The sequence below is a fragment of the Olea europaea genome, chromosome 4 (assembly GCF_002742605.1).
Source record: "Olea europaea var. sylvestris chromosome 4, O_europaea_v1, whole genome shotgun sequence".
Taxonomy (NCBI): domain Eukaryota; kingdom Viridiplantae; phylum Streptophyta; class Magnoliopsida; order Lamiales; family Oleaceae; genus Olea; species Olea europaea.
Genome location: NC_036240.1, coordinates 5,723,303 through 5,741,132, shown reverse-complemented (window position 1 = coordinate 5,741,132; position 17,830 = coordinate 5,723,303). Strand labels below are relative to the sequence as shown.

At 35.8% G+C, this 17,830-nt stretch overlaps 1 protein-coding gene and 1 pseudogene across 1 annotated transcript in view; one reads left to right on the top strand and one right to left on the bottom strand.

Moving 5' to 3' along the window:
- Positions 1-1,522: 1,522 nt before the first annotated feature.
- LOC111393390 lies at positions 1,523-13,755 on the top strand (annotated as a pseudogene).
- Positions 13,756-14,444: 689 nt separating this feature from the next.
- Positions 14,445-17,830, bottom strand: part of LOC111392784 (lipoamide acyltransferase component of branched-chain alpha-keto acid dehydrogenase complex, mitochondrial) — a 6,519-nt gene continuing 3,133 nt past the window's right edge. Inside the window, exons 4-8 of the mRNA XM_023018182.1 lie at positions 17,658-17,825; positions 16,816-17,063; positions 15,859-15,947; positions 15,459-15,686; positions 14,445-14,724 (exon numbers count right to left, since the gene is read on the bottom strand). Of these exons, the coding sequence (XP_022873950.1) occupies positions 14,611-14,724; positions 15,459-15,686; positions 15,859-15,947; positions 16,816-17,063; positions 17,658-17,825 (847 nt within the window). The 3' untranslated portion in view covers positions 14,445-14,610. The remainder of the gene's footprint in view (positions 14,725-15,458; positions 15,687-15,858; positions 15,948-16,815; positions 17,064-17,657; positions 17,826-17,830) is intronic.

Sequence of the window (17,830 nt, the reverse complement as noted above, 5' to 3'; positions counted from 1 at the left end):
GTAGATGCTGAACAAAAGAGTAGCATCTCGAGCATATGAACATCTAAACTTGATGGTGAATGAAAATTTCTCTGTGTTGTTACTTTTGATTTTTGGGATTTTACTTTTTGCTAACGATTTTATTTTGAATGAAAAAGTTGCACCTCTGCACTAGGGTTGTAAGCAAAAATCGTAAAATCGGAAAATGGAACCAAAATCGCATTTTAGAAACTATCGGTTTGGTACCACGTGGACCCAATCAACGAAATGATTTTGAATCAAACCAAACCGATCAAAATGGTTTGGTTTATGTTTCAGAATTTTAATTGCGGTTTAAAATCAAACCGAACTGACAAAAAATATATAAAAATAAAAAAAATAAAAAAATGAATTTTTTTGAAAATTCATCCAAATATGTAAAATTCAATAGTTTTGTCATTTGTGGATATTTTTATCAATTTCTAATTTTCGAATACATATAAATTATTATTATCTAATAATCCTAATTTATATTTAATAATCTCAAAATTAACATAATCTATCAAAAACCCTTTTCCTCTTTAGAATTCAGATAAACTCTAGTCGACACCCGACATAGTCTTGAGCCACCGACACCACACACACTTTTTCTTTAGATTTTTTATGCCTCTTCAAAATTGAATTGTAGTCCATTACACCAAATCGGAGACAAAGAAATCCTAGGCCTTCGATGATAATATTTATTACGAATAAAGTTTCAAATCAATAATTTTTTTGAGCAAACTGAGGTAAGAATCTAAAATTAAATGTGTTTCGCAACATACAAACGTAAGCTTGTATAATTGTTATGTTTAGATATTATAAACAACTGCTTTATTATTGTGGTTGATTATTCTTTGTCTAATCAGTAACATTTTTTCAAATATAATAATCACAAGGTCTTGTTGGATATCATTATATTTTTTTGATCCTATATCTCGTTTTGTAGACTTGTTTTGTAACGTTATCATAAAGTAATTAGCCTAAAAAAGGTGAACAAAAATGAAAAAAAATTATGTTTTAATTTATTGTGATTTCACTTTGATTTAGTAGATATATTTAACCCCTGTTCAAGCCATATTTTTCATGTTATCATAATGAGAAAATTGACAGTTGGAGAGGAGACTGTGTCCCACGCATGAAACAACAGATCAACAAATGTAGTTGAATTTGTGGGATAATGGTCTAAATTTTCATTTTTTTGTCCCCAAAATTTGATTCAAACAAGGGCTTAGATTGTTTTAGATTTATAGCTAATAAGATATAAATATATATTGAATTCAATGAATTAATGTCATAAAAGTAGACAGACAAAAAAATATACAACGAAATTGACGGTTTAAAATCGGACCAAACCGTTAGATTTAAATTTGAATTTTTTTCAAACCGTTCAAAATGGTTTAGTTTAGATTTGAATTTTTCTCAAACCGATTTAAACGATTTGATTTGAAAATTTGTCAAAATTTGATAAAATCGTACCGCTTACTCCATATTTTGGACTACATTAAATGCACCGTTGAAATATGATGAACTCTCATGACACGCTATCATCCGTTTCCATTCACCGGCGTAGTACTCCAACATTGAGAGAGAGAAGATGGAAAAAATAGAGCACAAGATCATACCAGTTAATGGCCTGAATATGCACGTAGCCGAACTTGGTGAGGGCCCATTAGTCCTTTTCCTTCATGGCTTCCCCGAGCTTTGGTATTCATGGCGTCACCAAATTCTGTACCTGGCGGCTCAAGGATACAGGGACGTGGCGCCAGACTTGAGGGGTTATGGTGACACCACTGGTGCGCCAGTTGAGGACCCATCAAAATTCACTACACTTCAAATAGTTGGTGACCTGATTGCGCTCCTCGATGCCATCGCGCCTAATGCAGATAAGGTTTTTGTTATTGGGCATGACTGGGGTGATGGCCTGGCACTTGTGCTTGTACAGGCCTGACAAAGTGAAGGCTTTGGTGAATTTGAGTGTTGCTTTTATTCCAAGAAGTCCCGAAATGAGTACTGTCGACAATTTTCGCAGTCTATATGGAGATGACCACTATATTTGCAGATTTCAGGTACTTTATTCTGCATACTAGCGTGTGATCAATCATGCTATGCTGCCAAGGACGGTTTGGCACCCTCCCTGACCGCACACACAATAGGGTGGGAGCACTTTTTTTGACATTTTTTATTCAGCGAGTCCCATGCTCATGTGAGTGTATATCAATTAAACATTTTCTGGCAAAAAATCTTTATTCGCGTCTAATTCCCATGTCTGCTCGTGGAAAGTCTTGTCTTGTGGGTGAATTAGCAGAGAGAGAGAGAGAGAGAGATGAATCTTGATTTTGAGTATTGAATCTTGATTTTCTCTCAAACTTATGTTTAAGATATTTGTTTGTGAGCTTATAACGATTACTTTCGAGTCCTAAGTTTGTTGCCCGTCCCATGTCATATAAAGAAATTAGAAAGTCGGCCTTGTTAACACAATGGGCACTCTCTGGTTTTAAGGCTGAGTTCTAAGTGGGTTCTTCCAACTGGAAGAAACATCACATTGATTTTGAGTATGGAATCTTGATTCCTTCCCACAATTTGTGTTTATGATGTTTCTTTGTGAATAATAAATGATTTTACACTCAAATTAAGTAAGATAATGAGGAATTAATATGATGATGCTGAACAGGCAATCACACTTGATTTACAAAAATCTGAGAAAGAGAAATTGGGTGTCAACAAATTTGTATCCATTTTATGTTTATTGATACCCTTTATCTAGGGCCCCGTATCGTTCTGATTATGTCAGATTTTCAAGAAGAATATGAACATGGCAAATTTGTATTAGAAAATTTGTGGAGGTAAACCAAATGGATTCTTTTGATTGATTGATGAAATTATTGATTCAATTGGTTCAGAATCTCATCATCTCCTTGGAATTAATCAAGGCCAAATAGTACTGTAAATAATCTTTGAAATTCTTAACATTTGCTTGAATTCTTCACCAAATCAATAGATGAATAGTATATAATGACAGCGGCAGTTAATGGCCACGTAGAGAAAGTTAAGAAGAAAATTTTAAGAAATCAACATGTGTTATTCGCAGTTGAGCCATGTTTTGCCTCGTGGAGCTTCAATTTTAGAATGACATAGGTGAATGATTCAAATCATGGGTCTGGTACTTGATGTAGCTTTTTCCTTAAAGAAATGAATTTTATCTTGGATGATCAAACTGACAGGAATGTTGGTTGACAATGTTTCAGGAACCTGGGGAAATAGAAGCTGAATTTGCGCAGATTGGCACCAAACAAGTTCTCAAGAACTTTCTTGCATTCCGCAGTCCTAAACCATTTTATTTTCCCAAAGGTAAAGGCTTTGGCTATTCTGCAGATAAGCCAAGTTGGTTATCAGAAGATGATTTGGACTATTACACCAAAAAGTTTGAGCAGACTGGATTCTCTGGAGGAGTGAATTACTACCGCGCTTTAGACAGGTAATTGGCCTCTAGACGTCTCCTATGCTGCCTCTGTGTTGTTTTGTAGATCGGGACCAAAGTCACAAAGCAATACTGGAAAGTTCTCACTCCCTCTTTTCATTATTAAAGATTTCAGATGTCTGCACAGTTGGACCGTTCTGACAATTTAAACTCGAAGTTCTGAGTAAATTTAAATTCTTGATTTCACAACAATTCTTGTTGTTTATAAAAAAAAAAAAAAAAAAGGATTTGAGTGATGACTTTAAAATCAAACTAACCAATCTTACCAAAAATTGGATAGAGTGATGTCAAGAAATGGAAGTGTTATGCGAAAATCCAGCAATACCAAGATGATAAGGGGCTTAGTTTCCAACCAAATCAACACCACCACTCGCGAGACACACCCTAATCCCTCTTTTCTTCTTCTCACTCACGGTTGCTATTCATACCCACAAAGAGACGGTCAAAGGAAGAGCAATATCACCCTAGAGAAACCATACAAGTTACAAGAGAGAGAAGGCCGAGAATGAGCAGAGGCAAGTTCACAAAGAGAAGGCAGAAGACACGTTTTCTTGGAGGCACAAGAGACCAAAAATTATAGCCTAAGTGAGAGACCAAAAAGGGAAGTTAGGTTAGGTTAACATTAGTGGCCCAAAAGGCCCAACACAAATGTAATGGGCTCCAAATGGGTATCATAGCCTTCCAAGTAAATGGGACGGGTGACGAGCAACACTATTAAATTAGGTTGCTTCTAATGGTCCGTAGAGAATTGTGTTGGGTCATCTCAATAGTGGTGTTGACATATCGTTCAGTCATATGGTCAATGCTGATTGAAATTAATTAAAATCGAGTTTACATCATCGCCCGAGAGGTCGTTTGACAACAAATTGCCTAACAATCTTCACCTTGGTGTCAAAGGACCTGCAAAAGAAAACGTCTCCTGTTAGTAACAACTCTAACAGAGAACCAATAAAATTAAAAATCATTTACCTGTACCGATATTTAGAAGATCCTTGCAACTTCTAAAGTTTACCAGCAGTAGCACTTTCGTGCCCATATTTGAAGGGTTGTAATGTGCGTGGACCTTTTCCAGTCTTTTAATCTCTTGAGATACTATATCTCTAATAAAGTGTAGTCTATCATCAATGTGTTTAGTGCGATCTTGAAAAATAGTGTTTTTGCATAAATATATAGACAGCTGACTATCAGAACACACTACCACATAATCATTCAAGACAAATAGTTCATGAAGTAAACATCTAAGCCATAGAGCCTTTTTAATTGCTTCAGTGGGAGCTTATATTCTGACTCTGTTGTGGATAGTGCAACAATGTGTTGTAATTGTGATTTTCAACTAACACGAGTTAGATAAGGTAAATACGTAAGTGGAAGTTGATTTCTTACCCTCATCTCCCGCATAGTCAGCATCTACAAAGTCCTTCAATTTTACACCTTCCTTATTAGCACTAAACTTTAAACCTACGTCACCAGTACCTTTTAAGTATCTTAATAGCCACTTTAATGCTTCCCAATGTTCAGGATCCGGATTAGACATGTATATGCTTAGAGTACTAATAGCAAAACCTAAATCTGGTATAGTGCAAATCATCAAATACATTATGGAACCAATCACATTAGAATACGGGATTCTACTCATGTATTCTACTTCACGTTCATTGCAAGGAGCTTGTTCTTTAGATAAAACAAAGTGATTAGTGAGAGGCAACGTAACAGGTTTGCAATTATTCATATTAAATTTCTTTAGCACCTTAGATATATATGGAGACAGATGCAAAAACAAGACAGAATTGGACCTATCTCTTTCGATTTCCATGCCTAGAATTCTCTTAGCCTTATCTAGGTCTTTCATGTCAAATTCACCACTTAGCTTTGCTTTTATATTTTTTATTCACTTAGGTGATGAACCAATCAAAAGCATGTCATCCATATAGAGCAACAAAAACAAATAATTATCATCAGTCTTGTTTTGTTGAAAATACAAATAGTGATCAAATTTATTTCTTTGAAACCTTATAGTGAGTACAAAAAAATCAAATCTCTTGTACCACTGTCTAGGTGACTGTTTCAAACCATACAGGGATCTTTTTAGAAAATACACATAATCCGGTTTGAGCTTGTCCTTAAGACCTTTCGATTGATTCATAAATATTTGTTCATCAAGCTCACCACGTGAAAAAACAGTTTTTATATCAAGTTGTTCAAGTTCCCAGTCAAAATGCGCAACCAATACAAGCATGACCCTTATAATAATGTAATTAACAACTGGTGAGAAAATTCCATTATATTCAACGCTCTCCTTCTGTGTGTAGCCCTTAGCCACTAACTTAGCCTTAAACCTTAAGGGTTCCGAGCTACTGTTTCCTTCTTTAATCTTAAAGATCCATTTGCCATCGATGATCGATTTATTCTTAGGTCTAGACACTAGCTCTTGAGTTTGGTTCTTCTCTAGAGAACTCATCTCTTCTTTCATTGCCTTAAGCCACTCCTTAGATTGATCACTACTCATCGCCTCTTCAAAGGTTTTTGGCTCTCTATCAACTAGTTCTTCGTAACTAGCATGAGCGAAAGCTAACTCAGATTCATATCCAAACCTCCTAGGTTATCTCGTTTGTCTCCTCTCTCTATCCCTGACTAAGTTGTAATTAGTTAGAGGATTTTCTTCCTTCTATCATTACTTCGTTACTATTTTCCACCTGAATATCCACCTCATTTGGAATAGTAGGGGCAAATGTGCTAAGTTTTCCTAACTCTACCTTAAACCGATCTCTCTCTTTACCTGGTTCAATTTCACTCACGTTCGGTTTCGCCTTTAAGAAAAGGCATCTCTCCGTCGTTAAATGTGACATCCCTACTCACGATGATCTTAACCCTCATTTGACTTCTATCCCATAACTTATAACCCTTAACACCCTTGGCGTATCCTAGAAAGACACACTTTCTAGCCTAGGTTCAAGCTTTCCCTCACTCTGATGAGAGAAAGCAGCACAGCCAAAGGTTCTAAGCATAGAGTAATCACTCAATTTACCAGACCACTTTTCATGCGGAGTATCACCATTTAATGCAGCAGATGGAGTTAAATTAATCAAATAACAAGCAATCATAACAGCTTCACCCGAAAATGATTTAGTGATATCAGAACTTAACATCATGCAACGCACTTTTTCAAGCATGGTCCTACTCATCCTTTCCGCTACCCCATTTTGCTGGGGAGTGTAAGAAACTGTCTTATATCTTGTTATTCCACTTTCTTTACACATATTGTCAAATTCAGTGTTGTAAAACTCTAGGCCGCTATCTGTTCTTAAAAATTCGATCATTTTACTAGTTTGGTTTTCCATTTGTCTCTTCTAGTTATTAAAATTATGAAAAGTTTCAAATTTATCTTTCAACAGATAAACCCACTCTTTTCTAGTATAGTCATTGATAATAGACAGAAAATACTTATTCCCACCCGATGTGGGATTACTAACAGGACCCCACAGATTAGAATACACATATTCATGTATGCCTTTAGCTCTATGAACGCTAGTGGAGAACGATGTTTTATGATACTTACTAAGCACACAGTGATCACAGAATGACAAATCGGCACAGTCACTATCAAATGCACTTTTTTCATTAAGTAGCTCAAATCCCTTAATGTCGACGTTTGCAAGCCTATTATGCCATGTATGTGTGTGATCAACCTTGGCAAAAGAGATAGAGGAGTTCAAACCTCTAATCACTTCCCTAGTAATGATGTAAATGTCGTTTTTCTTAATTCTCTTTATAGAGACTAATGCACCCGTAATCATTTTTAGCATCCCATTTCCAATTTTACCGGTGAAATCATTTTTTTCAAGTCTCCCTGCTGAAATTAAATTCCTAGACAATTCAGGAATATATTTAACGTCCTTTAACGTGTACACAAAGCCAATGTCAAATTTTATATTTATGTTACCAATTTCAATAATTTTATAGGCAAAGTTATCATGCAGCACAACATGCCCAACATTAAATTCATGCAAGTTGTCAAACCAATTTTTTTCAAATGTCACATGAAAAGATGCACCAGAATCAAGTATCAACTCATGCATGCGAGAATTAGTAGTTAGATTCAATTCATCAGTGTATGCAATATGACTTCTAATCATATAGATCTCACCGTTATCTATATCGGAAGTTATTAAAATTCATTGGATGAAAAATATTGAATTATAAACTCCATGAAAGGAGAACAAATACGTGAAGGAGGACAAACAACTCCATAAAGGAGGGAATGAAACTCCATAAAGGAGGAAAATGAAACTCCATAAAGGATAAGAAAAAGCACTCTATGAAAAGGAGGAAGAGAAACTCCATAGAGGAAGAAAGTGAAACCTCCATCGGAGGGATTGGAATTCCACATTCCAATCAATATTCAATGCATACACGTCTATATTTACAGAGAAATATGTAGGGTAATTAACTAACTAACTTGACTACTAACTACTAAACTAATTTTGACAGTTGGAAGAATATTCTGCCTGAATTGGAATCTGATTTGGAATATTCATGCTGATGTGGAAGCTGCTGGAATCTGGAACACCCCCCCCTTAAGATGAACTAGGAGATCCATCTTGAAGATAATAGAAAGGTGTGAAATGTGGATGCATCAGCTGATGAGTTTCCTTCAAGCATCACTACTAATATAATTGTAATAGAGACGCCACTACCAACGTACACAACACCTTAATGATGTCATGAGCATTGGAAGAGATTTCTAATGGATTCCATTCCTTCTTCAGCTGATTGATGGAAACTTGTCTGCAGAAGACCTTTTTGGACATTTTACCGAACACCTTATGTGCACATCAAAGCTTGTGCATAATCATCCAAAGCCTCATCTTCTTCTTTGTCCACAGTAACATCAGCTTTAATAGTAGTATTCAATTTTACAATACTCAAATCAATGAAATTCTAGATCCGTCTAATGCAACCAATCGCATGAAAGATGATGATGTTCGTTGTGCAATCTTAGTTGTCCAGCAGAATTTAACTCACACGAGTTGAATGTCATGTTCATTCTCTTTGAGTTGACTAATAGAATAAGCAAAACCTTGAACATACCGTGATTATGGATGCAACTCCTAGTGCCTCGATCGATGGCTGTTCGTCTGAGTTATCAGAGTTCAGAGATTGATGAAGCTGTGATAGAGGATAAGAATTCCGGCGCAAGTAAGAATAAATATTGAAACTGATCTGAGAAACTAATTGATGATAGGTTGTTGTCCATATCACACGTGCTAGAGCTCCAGTTTCCAGAATTTGCCAAAATTGGAAGAAATCAGAACGAAACCATAAATCTGCTTTTATTTGATCAGAACACAGAAAAACGTGATGAATTAATCTCAGAAAAATATAGCAGCATGAAGCAATCTGTTCTGATACCATATTAAAATTCATTGAATGAAAAACATTGAATTATAAACTCCATGAAAGGAGAACAAATACACTCCATGAAGGAAGACAAACAACTCCATAAAGGAGAAGAAAAAGCACTCCATGAAAAGGAAGAAGAGAAACTCCATAGAAGGAGAAAGTGAAACCTCCATAGGAGGGATTGGAATTCCACATTCCAATCAATATTCAATGCATACACGTCTGTATTTATAGAGAAATATGTAGGGTAATTAACTAACTAACTTGACTACTAACTACTAAACTAATTTTGACAACTGGAAGAATATTCTGCCTGAACTGGAATCTGATTTGGAATATTCGTGCTGATGTGGAAGCTGCTGGAATCTCGTGCAATTGCTTTCCAATAGAAGTAGAGGATAACACATTGACCTCATCTCTCTCCTTAACCTTTAGCTTACCCTTTTCCTTATGACAATCCTTTATAAAATGCCCTGTGTTTTCACAGCCATAGTATTTTCTAGCCTTAGTACTAGATTTTAATCTAGACCTATCCTCGTCCTTCTTTTTCCATCCATAACTACTTGACTCGCCACCACTTTGGTATCCATCACGACTGTTTTGTCTAAACTGAATTCTACCCCTCATCATATGTAACTCACCGCTTTTTTTATCATATTTTTTGCCCTAATTTCCATCTCTTTACTCCTAAGGAATGAGCTCAAGCCAGCAAGCACCAGCAAGCCAGCCAGAACTAACAATGTCCTAACTTCAAGATTCCCAAGATCCATGGTCTCAATCTTTTGATCCTCTTGACTCTGACAATCTTGGGAAACTTGAACGACAGCTTGAAGAAGAAAATGAAATGGAGAGAAAAGAAAATATGTCGTGGTGGAAAACATTAGGATTACTATCAGACTCTGAAGACTTGGATGAACCGGCCATAGCAGCAAATCTAGGCACTCCATAATTTGCAAAAAATCATCTCAAATCAAAGTATTTTATCGTTTTGTATGAGTCATCTGTCGTTTTGCAAAAGAATTGATAAAGCACTGATTGCTTTATTAAAAGGGGATCTTTTTCAATCAAAAGTTGTGTGTCCATTTGTATAATAATTGTACTCGTATCTTGCATGTGTTAAATGTCGTGGACATGTGTTAAATGTTGTGTACTCAAGTCATGTGTCATGTTTGTCCGGTTGTTAAAATTATTGTACTATTGAAAGAGTCTCTCCTCCTATAAAAGGGGACTCTCATCCTTTGTTGTGGATCATCGAAACATTTCAGAAAATAAATCCTTGAGATCCTTTAGATCATGAGTTTCTAATTTCTCTCTATTTCTCACTTGAATCCGGAGCACTAATATTAGTTCTATTAGTCATGTTATACTAGCAATTTGAGCAGTAACAAAAGTATGCTCTGCTACTGCCTCTCTTGAGGATCTTTAGCATCAGAAATTGTGCTGCAGACTAAATAATACACCAGGAAGATTTGCAATCCTAAGAGTCAGGCCCTGTATTTGTATGCCTCAGATCTGGCTGTTTGTTGTGGGCTAGAATAGCTTGATTGCATTTCTCTCTAGTTGGTATCATATTCCTATCATACTTAATGATATTTTTAACTTCCTTATAAGAATTAGGAATAGAATTGAGCAAGATTATGGCCTTATAAGTTTCAGACACAGCCTCATCATAATTAACGATATCTTGCCCTAATTTGTTAAATACATCTAAATTGTCATCGAGATCCTTTGAATGATCCATTTTAAAGTTGAAAAAGCGTTCAAGCAAGTAAAATTTATTCGGTGTAGATTTGAGCAAATATAAGTCTTCCAATTTTTTTCAAAGTTCTTTGGTGGTTTTCAGTTTACCCACCTTTTTCAAAATAGCGTCAGACAAGAGTAAAATGATTGAGGTATGCACCAAGCTCATCAGCTTTTTCCTTTTGTTCTTTTGAAAAATCAGCTGGAAAATTGCCTTCAATGACTTTTGAAACTTTTTTTGGGATCAAAATAACCTTCATTTTTTGTTGCCGGACAGAAAAATCACATTTTTCATTAAAAATCCCCAAATCAAAGTTGTGAGTTGTCATCTTTGCATAATAGCCAAAAATGCACAAAACATCATCAAACCAAACGAAGTAGTCCTAGAGTCGCAAATAGTATACTCCATTTTAGATTCCCAGGATTTCGTAAGACTCATGATTTTAGATCAAGGGATAAGGTGTTAGAATTATTAAGCAGCGGTAGTAACAATGCAACAAAAAGTACATCTAACAAATAACTAATTTCACAGCAATTAGATCACTAAGAACGAAACATTGATTTAACCAAAAGACAGGTACTCAATCAATCAGTTAAAAGCAAGTAATCCTAATTTCTAGTACAAGCAATGTTACCCCTTTACGGTAACCACAATTTTATTGTCACACCACACGATGACGCGCTAATACTGGAAATTAAATGGGTTAAGCTGATTTACCAGAGCGGACCTATCTGAATCCGTATAGTGGACTTTAGGGCCACCACTATTCGCCCTAAAGATTCAGCAAATGTGCCAATTCCAATCACCCACAAAATGAAGATTGATGTCCAGGGGCAAAATCGTCCAATATCTTCTACACAACCTGAAACATTAAACTAAACACATCTGTATGTTCAGGAGATTAAAATAAATGAAATGGCAGAGAAAATCACGTCGTAGGACTGCCCACGCGCAACCTCAGAAGGGCACCTTGACCTATTGAGTATGGGTCTGACCTCCGTTTGTCCAACGAAGGTCTGGTTTGAGAGTAATTGAAGTTTTCAAATTCGGGAAGGATTGAAGAAATCACCCTAATCTTCCAATTTTTGTTCTGATTCTTTCTAGATTTCAATAGCCCACGCTTTGATACCGGATGTTATGCGAAAATCCAACAATACCAAGATGATACCGAGCTCAATTTCCAATCAAATTAGCACCACCACTCGCGAGACACACCCTAATTCCTCTCTTCTTCTTTCCACTCACGGTTGCTATTCATACCCACAAAGAGATGGCCAAAGGTAAAGCAATATTACCCAAGAGAAACCACACAGGTTACACGAGAGAGAAGGCCGAGAATGAGCAGAGTCAAGTTCACAAAGAGAAGGCAGAAGACACGTTTTCTTAGAGGCACAAGAGACCGAAAATTATAGCCCAAGTGAGAGATCAAAAAGGTAAGTTAGGTTAGGTTAACATTAGTGGCCCAAAAGGCCCAACACAAATTTAATGGGCTCCAAATGGGTATTGTAGCCTTCCAAGTAAATGGGACGGGCCACGAGCAACATCATTAAATTAGGTTGCTTCTAATGGTCCGTAGAAAATTGGGTTGGGTCATCTCAATAGTGGTGTTAACATATCGTCCGGTCATTTGGTCAATGCCGACTAAAATTAATTAAAATCGAGTTTACATCATCGTCCGGAGATCGTTTGACAACAAATTGCCTAACAGGAATAATAGAAATGATATTAAACAACCAACAAATTTGGACAAAGTAACACTAAAGAAATGAATGCAAAGTCGAGGCAATAGTTGAACTCTTTGTCCTTAAATCAATTTTGCCCCGCAACGGTGACGATGGATAATGATAATCAACTTCCAAGATACAACGACTAACTTCTTGTGTTTGTAGCACTCCAAAACACAAGAACAACAAACCAAATTATGGTTTTTGTACTCCTTTTGAATGAAATGAAAACAAATTTTTATGGGGAATTTTGGCTAAGGAAATATGAATGGTTATGTTATGCTAAGAATGCATATCATTGGGATGAAGTAAAGGACAACCCAAGGGCCTAATTTATAGAGGAGGTTTTGAGTGAAAAGGCACACCCCAAAACTTAACAACCTTTGCCAAGGGTTGTGGCCTTTGTTGTCGCTCGAGCGTCAAAAATAAAATAGTTGTTGCTCAAGGGACGGTATTATCGCCCGCTCACCTCTCGAACAATAGGCGAGCGGTGGAGTTCGGCAAATACTCAACCAATTTCCCTCTTTTAATTCCGATCTTAGATCATAATTTCTCATTCATTCGGAATTGGTTTTGAGATTCCAAACATACCACACAGATATATTCGACGAGTAGAACAAGTTAATCTATTTATTTCCATAATTTGACTATCGGATCAAGTTCGAATATTTGGTCGAAGTTGACACGAAAATCACTTTACCATGGTTTTACGCTTAACCAATTGGAAAAATCTACTTGTACATAATTACACCCTTTATGTACAAAAATTATGTACATCTGGCAGAGCTCTAACCAATTCCAACAATTCTTTCGTACATTGTAATGCCTTGAAGCTGAATTCGGAGTGATATGTTTTAAATTGACAGTTCAAATTATGAATTGCAGGGAACTGAATGCCCCGTGGACCAGCGCTCAGGTGAAAGCGCCAGCGAAATTCATAGTCGGGGAACTTGACCTGACCTATCATGTACCTGGGACCAAAGAATTCATACACAAAGGTGGGTTCCAGAAATATGTGCCATTGTTGAAGGAAGTTGTTGTGATTGAAGGTGCAGCACACTTTATTAACCAAGAAAGACCAGATGAGATCAGTCAACACATTTATGATTTTCTTAAGCAGTTCTAAACCATCTTGTATTTGGAATGAGTTTCTTTAAGCTCGTGTGTCTGCTTCTCTGGGCAAATAATTGTTAAAAATTGAGGTTCGTTTGTAATAAAGATAAGTACCTTGTCATTTTACTATAATATCCTCGAGGACGTTTAGATGTTATACTTAAGCTTTTTGGTAATTATAGTCAAGCCGGGAGTAGAAATCTTTAAGCTTTTGGTGCTAACATGTTTGTGAACCGGCTTGAAGTCGTGTTTTGTTATAGGGGCCGAATGTTTATAAATGAATAAGGATGTTTCTGCTTCCCGTGGTTTCGTATTTTGTTTTTATGAAGTTTATATCTTGTTATTTGTTTAAAATGTAAGGCTGAAGTGAGGATAACAACCCAATGATTCAACGGGTTAATCTTACTATTTATAGGAATCAAGGTTCGTTTTGAGCAAGTCTTGGAGCTTTTTCTGTAAAGGCAAACTCATTAGACTGTTTTGCCGTGTTAATGGAATGAGATTATTTGTAGCCCCCCTTTATAACTATACACCATGCTAGTAGTACCTCTATCAAAATGGAACGTGCTATCCAGAAAATGGATAAAGCTATTTTATCAGAAAGTTTGATATAATTACATTTATCAGTAGATAATTGAATGAAAAAAACTGAATTTATTTTAAGCTATCTATTGATAGAATGCCACATGATATTACATCAAACTTTATGTTCAATAGCATGATGGCCAAAAAATATGCAACACCAAGTTCAGTCCAGCCAAACCAGACAGATTGACACCACTGCCTGCTTTTGCAAAATTGTGTTATATTGTGGCAAACTTCTTATTTTGCAGTCGAGTCGAAATATGTCAAATATTAAATGATTACTCGATAGGGATTTGTTCTTGCATTTTTCTAATTTTTATTTATTTATTTTTTTTTTTTTTTGGGGAATATTTCAATGCCCACCTCATCCAACCTCAAGATATGTTCATCTATAACAAAAAGAAGTCTATAACATGTGTTCATATAATATAAAATAAAATTTAAACCATATGTGTTTCATTACACCATTTGTTCAAAAGCCAAGAAGAGGTACATGATGGTTTGTAGATTTCAGCATCATCTATATAAGCTCCAAAATGCAACTGGCTGAATGGTGAAATCTGAATCAGTTATTTCATATGCAACATAAAAAGCTCTGGTTTTTCAATGAATAGCTTCCATTCATTGCAGAACCGAGCAACAGTTGCTCCGTCCAGAACTCTATGATCAGCACCGATATTCACCTGCGACAGAAATTCTCCGGTCAACCAAGCTATAAATCATAATACTGATACAAGTCATGACAGCAGTATTCAACAAGATTTCACACATAATATTTCTTGCCGCAAAAACGGCTATCCTCACCATTTGAATGTTAATTAGCTACCATTACATATATGCACGTTTGCATACATTACGTGCATGTCAAATACAAATTTGCATCATAGAAACAGAGAACGTGTTTCGCGAACAAATGGGACAAGAACAGGCTCAGGTTCCGCAGGAAATTTAACTTACTCCCACGACTTACATGTCCAAGTTGGGTTATTCTTCTTGCAAATTGAGAATCACATGTATGTGAAGTTTGCTACTGTATGTGATATATTTTGTAATTAGGAAACATCACTTGCATCACATTAGGAGAACAAAATAGTTCAGACAATGTCATCAATAGAATAGAAGTGCATGTTTGGTACGCAATACTGGACATGATTGTACACTATAACGAACACGAATTTAGCTTCGAGTTCTTCCTTAATTATTTCTTAATATGGAAAGTGCTATTCAATTCTCCCTGCCAAACAATATCCAAAACGTTCTGAGCAAATTGCATGATGACGTGCATGCACATCACATAAAAAGTATAATCTGAGAGCTGAATTTAAGAAACACGAAGACAGCCAATGATTTAAGTCAAATTCAAGAAAAACAGGTAGGTGTAATATGCATTTATTGGGTGAAGTTAGTCGCTACTTACAGTCATAATGGACGCAGGATAAACACTTCCGTCTTCAGCAAATTGAGGAATTTTCTGTATTCGTCCAAGAGCTATGATGGAAACTTCAGGCACATTGATAAGAGGGGAACCGAATTTTCCACCAATTGCACCAATATTGCTTAAAGTTATAGTTCCACCGGATATATCATCAGGATTAAGCTTGTTAGCTAAAGCCAATTGCTGTAGTCGAGACAGTTCTTTCGTAATCTAAAAAAATAATTAAACATCAAGAACACGAATTTTATAAGGAAATGCATACCAACACTGGAGTTACAAAAAGGAAACAGGACTAATTTCAAAATTATAAACTAATAAAAAAAACAATAAAACAAAAAAAACAAAAAACAAAATAAAGCATGAAATTTAAATTAGAACTCACCTCCAAGATGGAAAGAGATTGAACCTTCTTTATGTTCGGTACAACCAAACCATATGCAGTTGCCACAGCAATCCCAATGTTATGGGACCCTTCAATGACAGAAAAGAAAAGATGACCAAAATTACGATTTATAATCAAGAATGAGATAAGCATCATTAGATTTTTCACCAGGTAATTCAACAACATATGATGCACGTCCACCATGTAATCAATGATGTAAGAGATTTACACAATGAAATACGGCTGACAGTTTTATTTGGGACAAACAAACAATTGCTACTTCTAAAATAAGCAGCAAGATGAAAATTGAGCTGCAGTTGAACAGATAAATACCCCAACTTTCCCAAAACAGCACAACTGATCTATAGAATTAAAAACAGATTAGTGTATTTTTTTCTTTTTGGGCGGTAAGGATCTTAGATGTATAATTTATAGGGAATAAGCCTATGTTGTTATCAAGGAGCTCACATGTATGCCTTTTTTAATAAAAATCCATTGAAGTAAAATATTACATTTCCAGACCTTGAACACTGTTTCACTATGAAAAGTATTACCTTGACCATGTTCAGCTAAGCTTACAATATAGTATGACCGACATAAAAATTATTCAATTCAAAAGTTAATAATTTACTTATAAGTAAACTTAAAGTTTGGCCAAACATGCTCGATCATCCATTGAACTTGGTCGATGATAAAATTTTCTGTTGACTTACTCCCCTGCTCTATTATCCTCACCATACAAGTATTTGAGACAACAGAACCTGAGATTGTCTCCACAAATGAAAAATCAGTTGCACCACAATTCCTGGCGCATACAAATACCCGTAAAAGTTGAATCATTTTGTCACATGGTGCAAACTCTCCTCCAACAGTGGCAATCATGTAATTGTATTGATAACAAAGCACAGGCCGAAATATATCACTGGCAGCTACTTTGTAAAACTGAACCACACATACCTTTAAGAATAACCTCTTGAAATTCCTCATTGAAGCAACTATTTAGCATGGGATATTTACTCAATGCCATTGATAGTGACTTTATCAATGTGGGAAGGAAAGTATGCTTGACATCTGGATCAGAATTTTCATTTTGGAATGATGATTTGAGCTCAACGAGTGCATCGCAATTTATATCTTCTACATAATGAAAATGTGGAATTTTCGCAGCCTCTGTCATTGACTTGACCATAGCACGCTGGAAACCCCTGCGAATATAGAATACCATTGACATTATTGTTTGTCTAGCTGGATTAAAATTTCTTATCTAGCAATAATAATTGTACTCTCTCCTTTATCTTAAAATAATAGAACGACAAATCATGTCTTATTCCCTATAAAATTTGGGATCGTCTACATGAATCATTTGTAACCACTCCATTTGGGTCATTGCTAAATACCGAAACATCCCAAGCAACTAGATGCTTAGCAGATCACTATAAGGCATGTTGTTTTGGTTTACACTTGCGACTTCTAACTTACTCTACTGAGATTGCATCACTTTTACAAATGACGGTCAATTTTTGTCTATGCAAAACATGTCTTAACTGCCTATGTCATCATTGCCTTATAATCTTAAAATAATAATGATAGTTTACAGTTGCGTAGCAGGAGATCACATATGGATTCTTAAAAAGGACATAAAAAATCATATCCACCAGAAGATCATTATTGTCCTAAAAAAAGCCTCTTAGGCCTTAAAGACGGGAATTTTTAACTTTCAAATGTTTTTATATTCACAAATGAAGACTAAGCTAGAACTTTTGAATTAACTCAGGTGCTTACTGATGCAATGAATATACCTCACAGGAATGGTCTTATCTTCATATTGCCATCCATAAGCAAATGAAAAATCATGGTGTTTCTCGTTTCCTCCTAGAAATTGTTGGGTAGAAGAAGCATTGGATGCTGAACCTTCAACAAAAATTCCTTTTTGTGCAGCATAACTGAGGATATCCTCTCTCAACACCCTTCC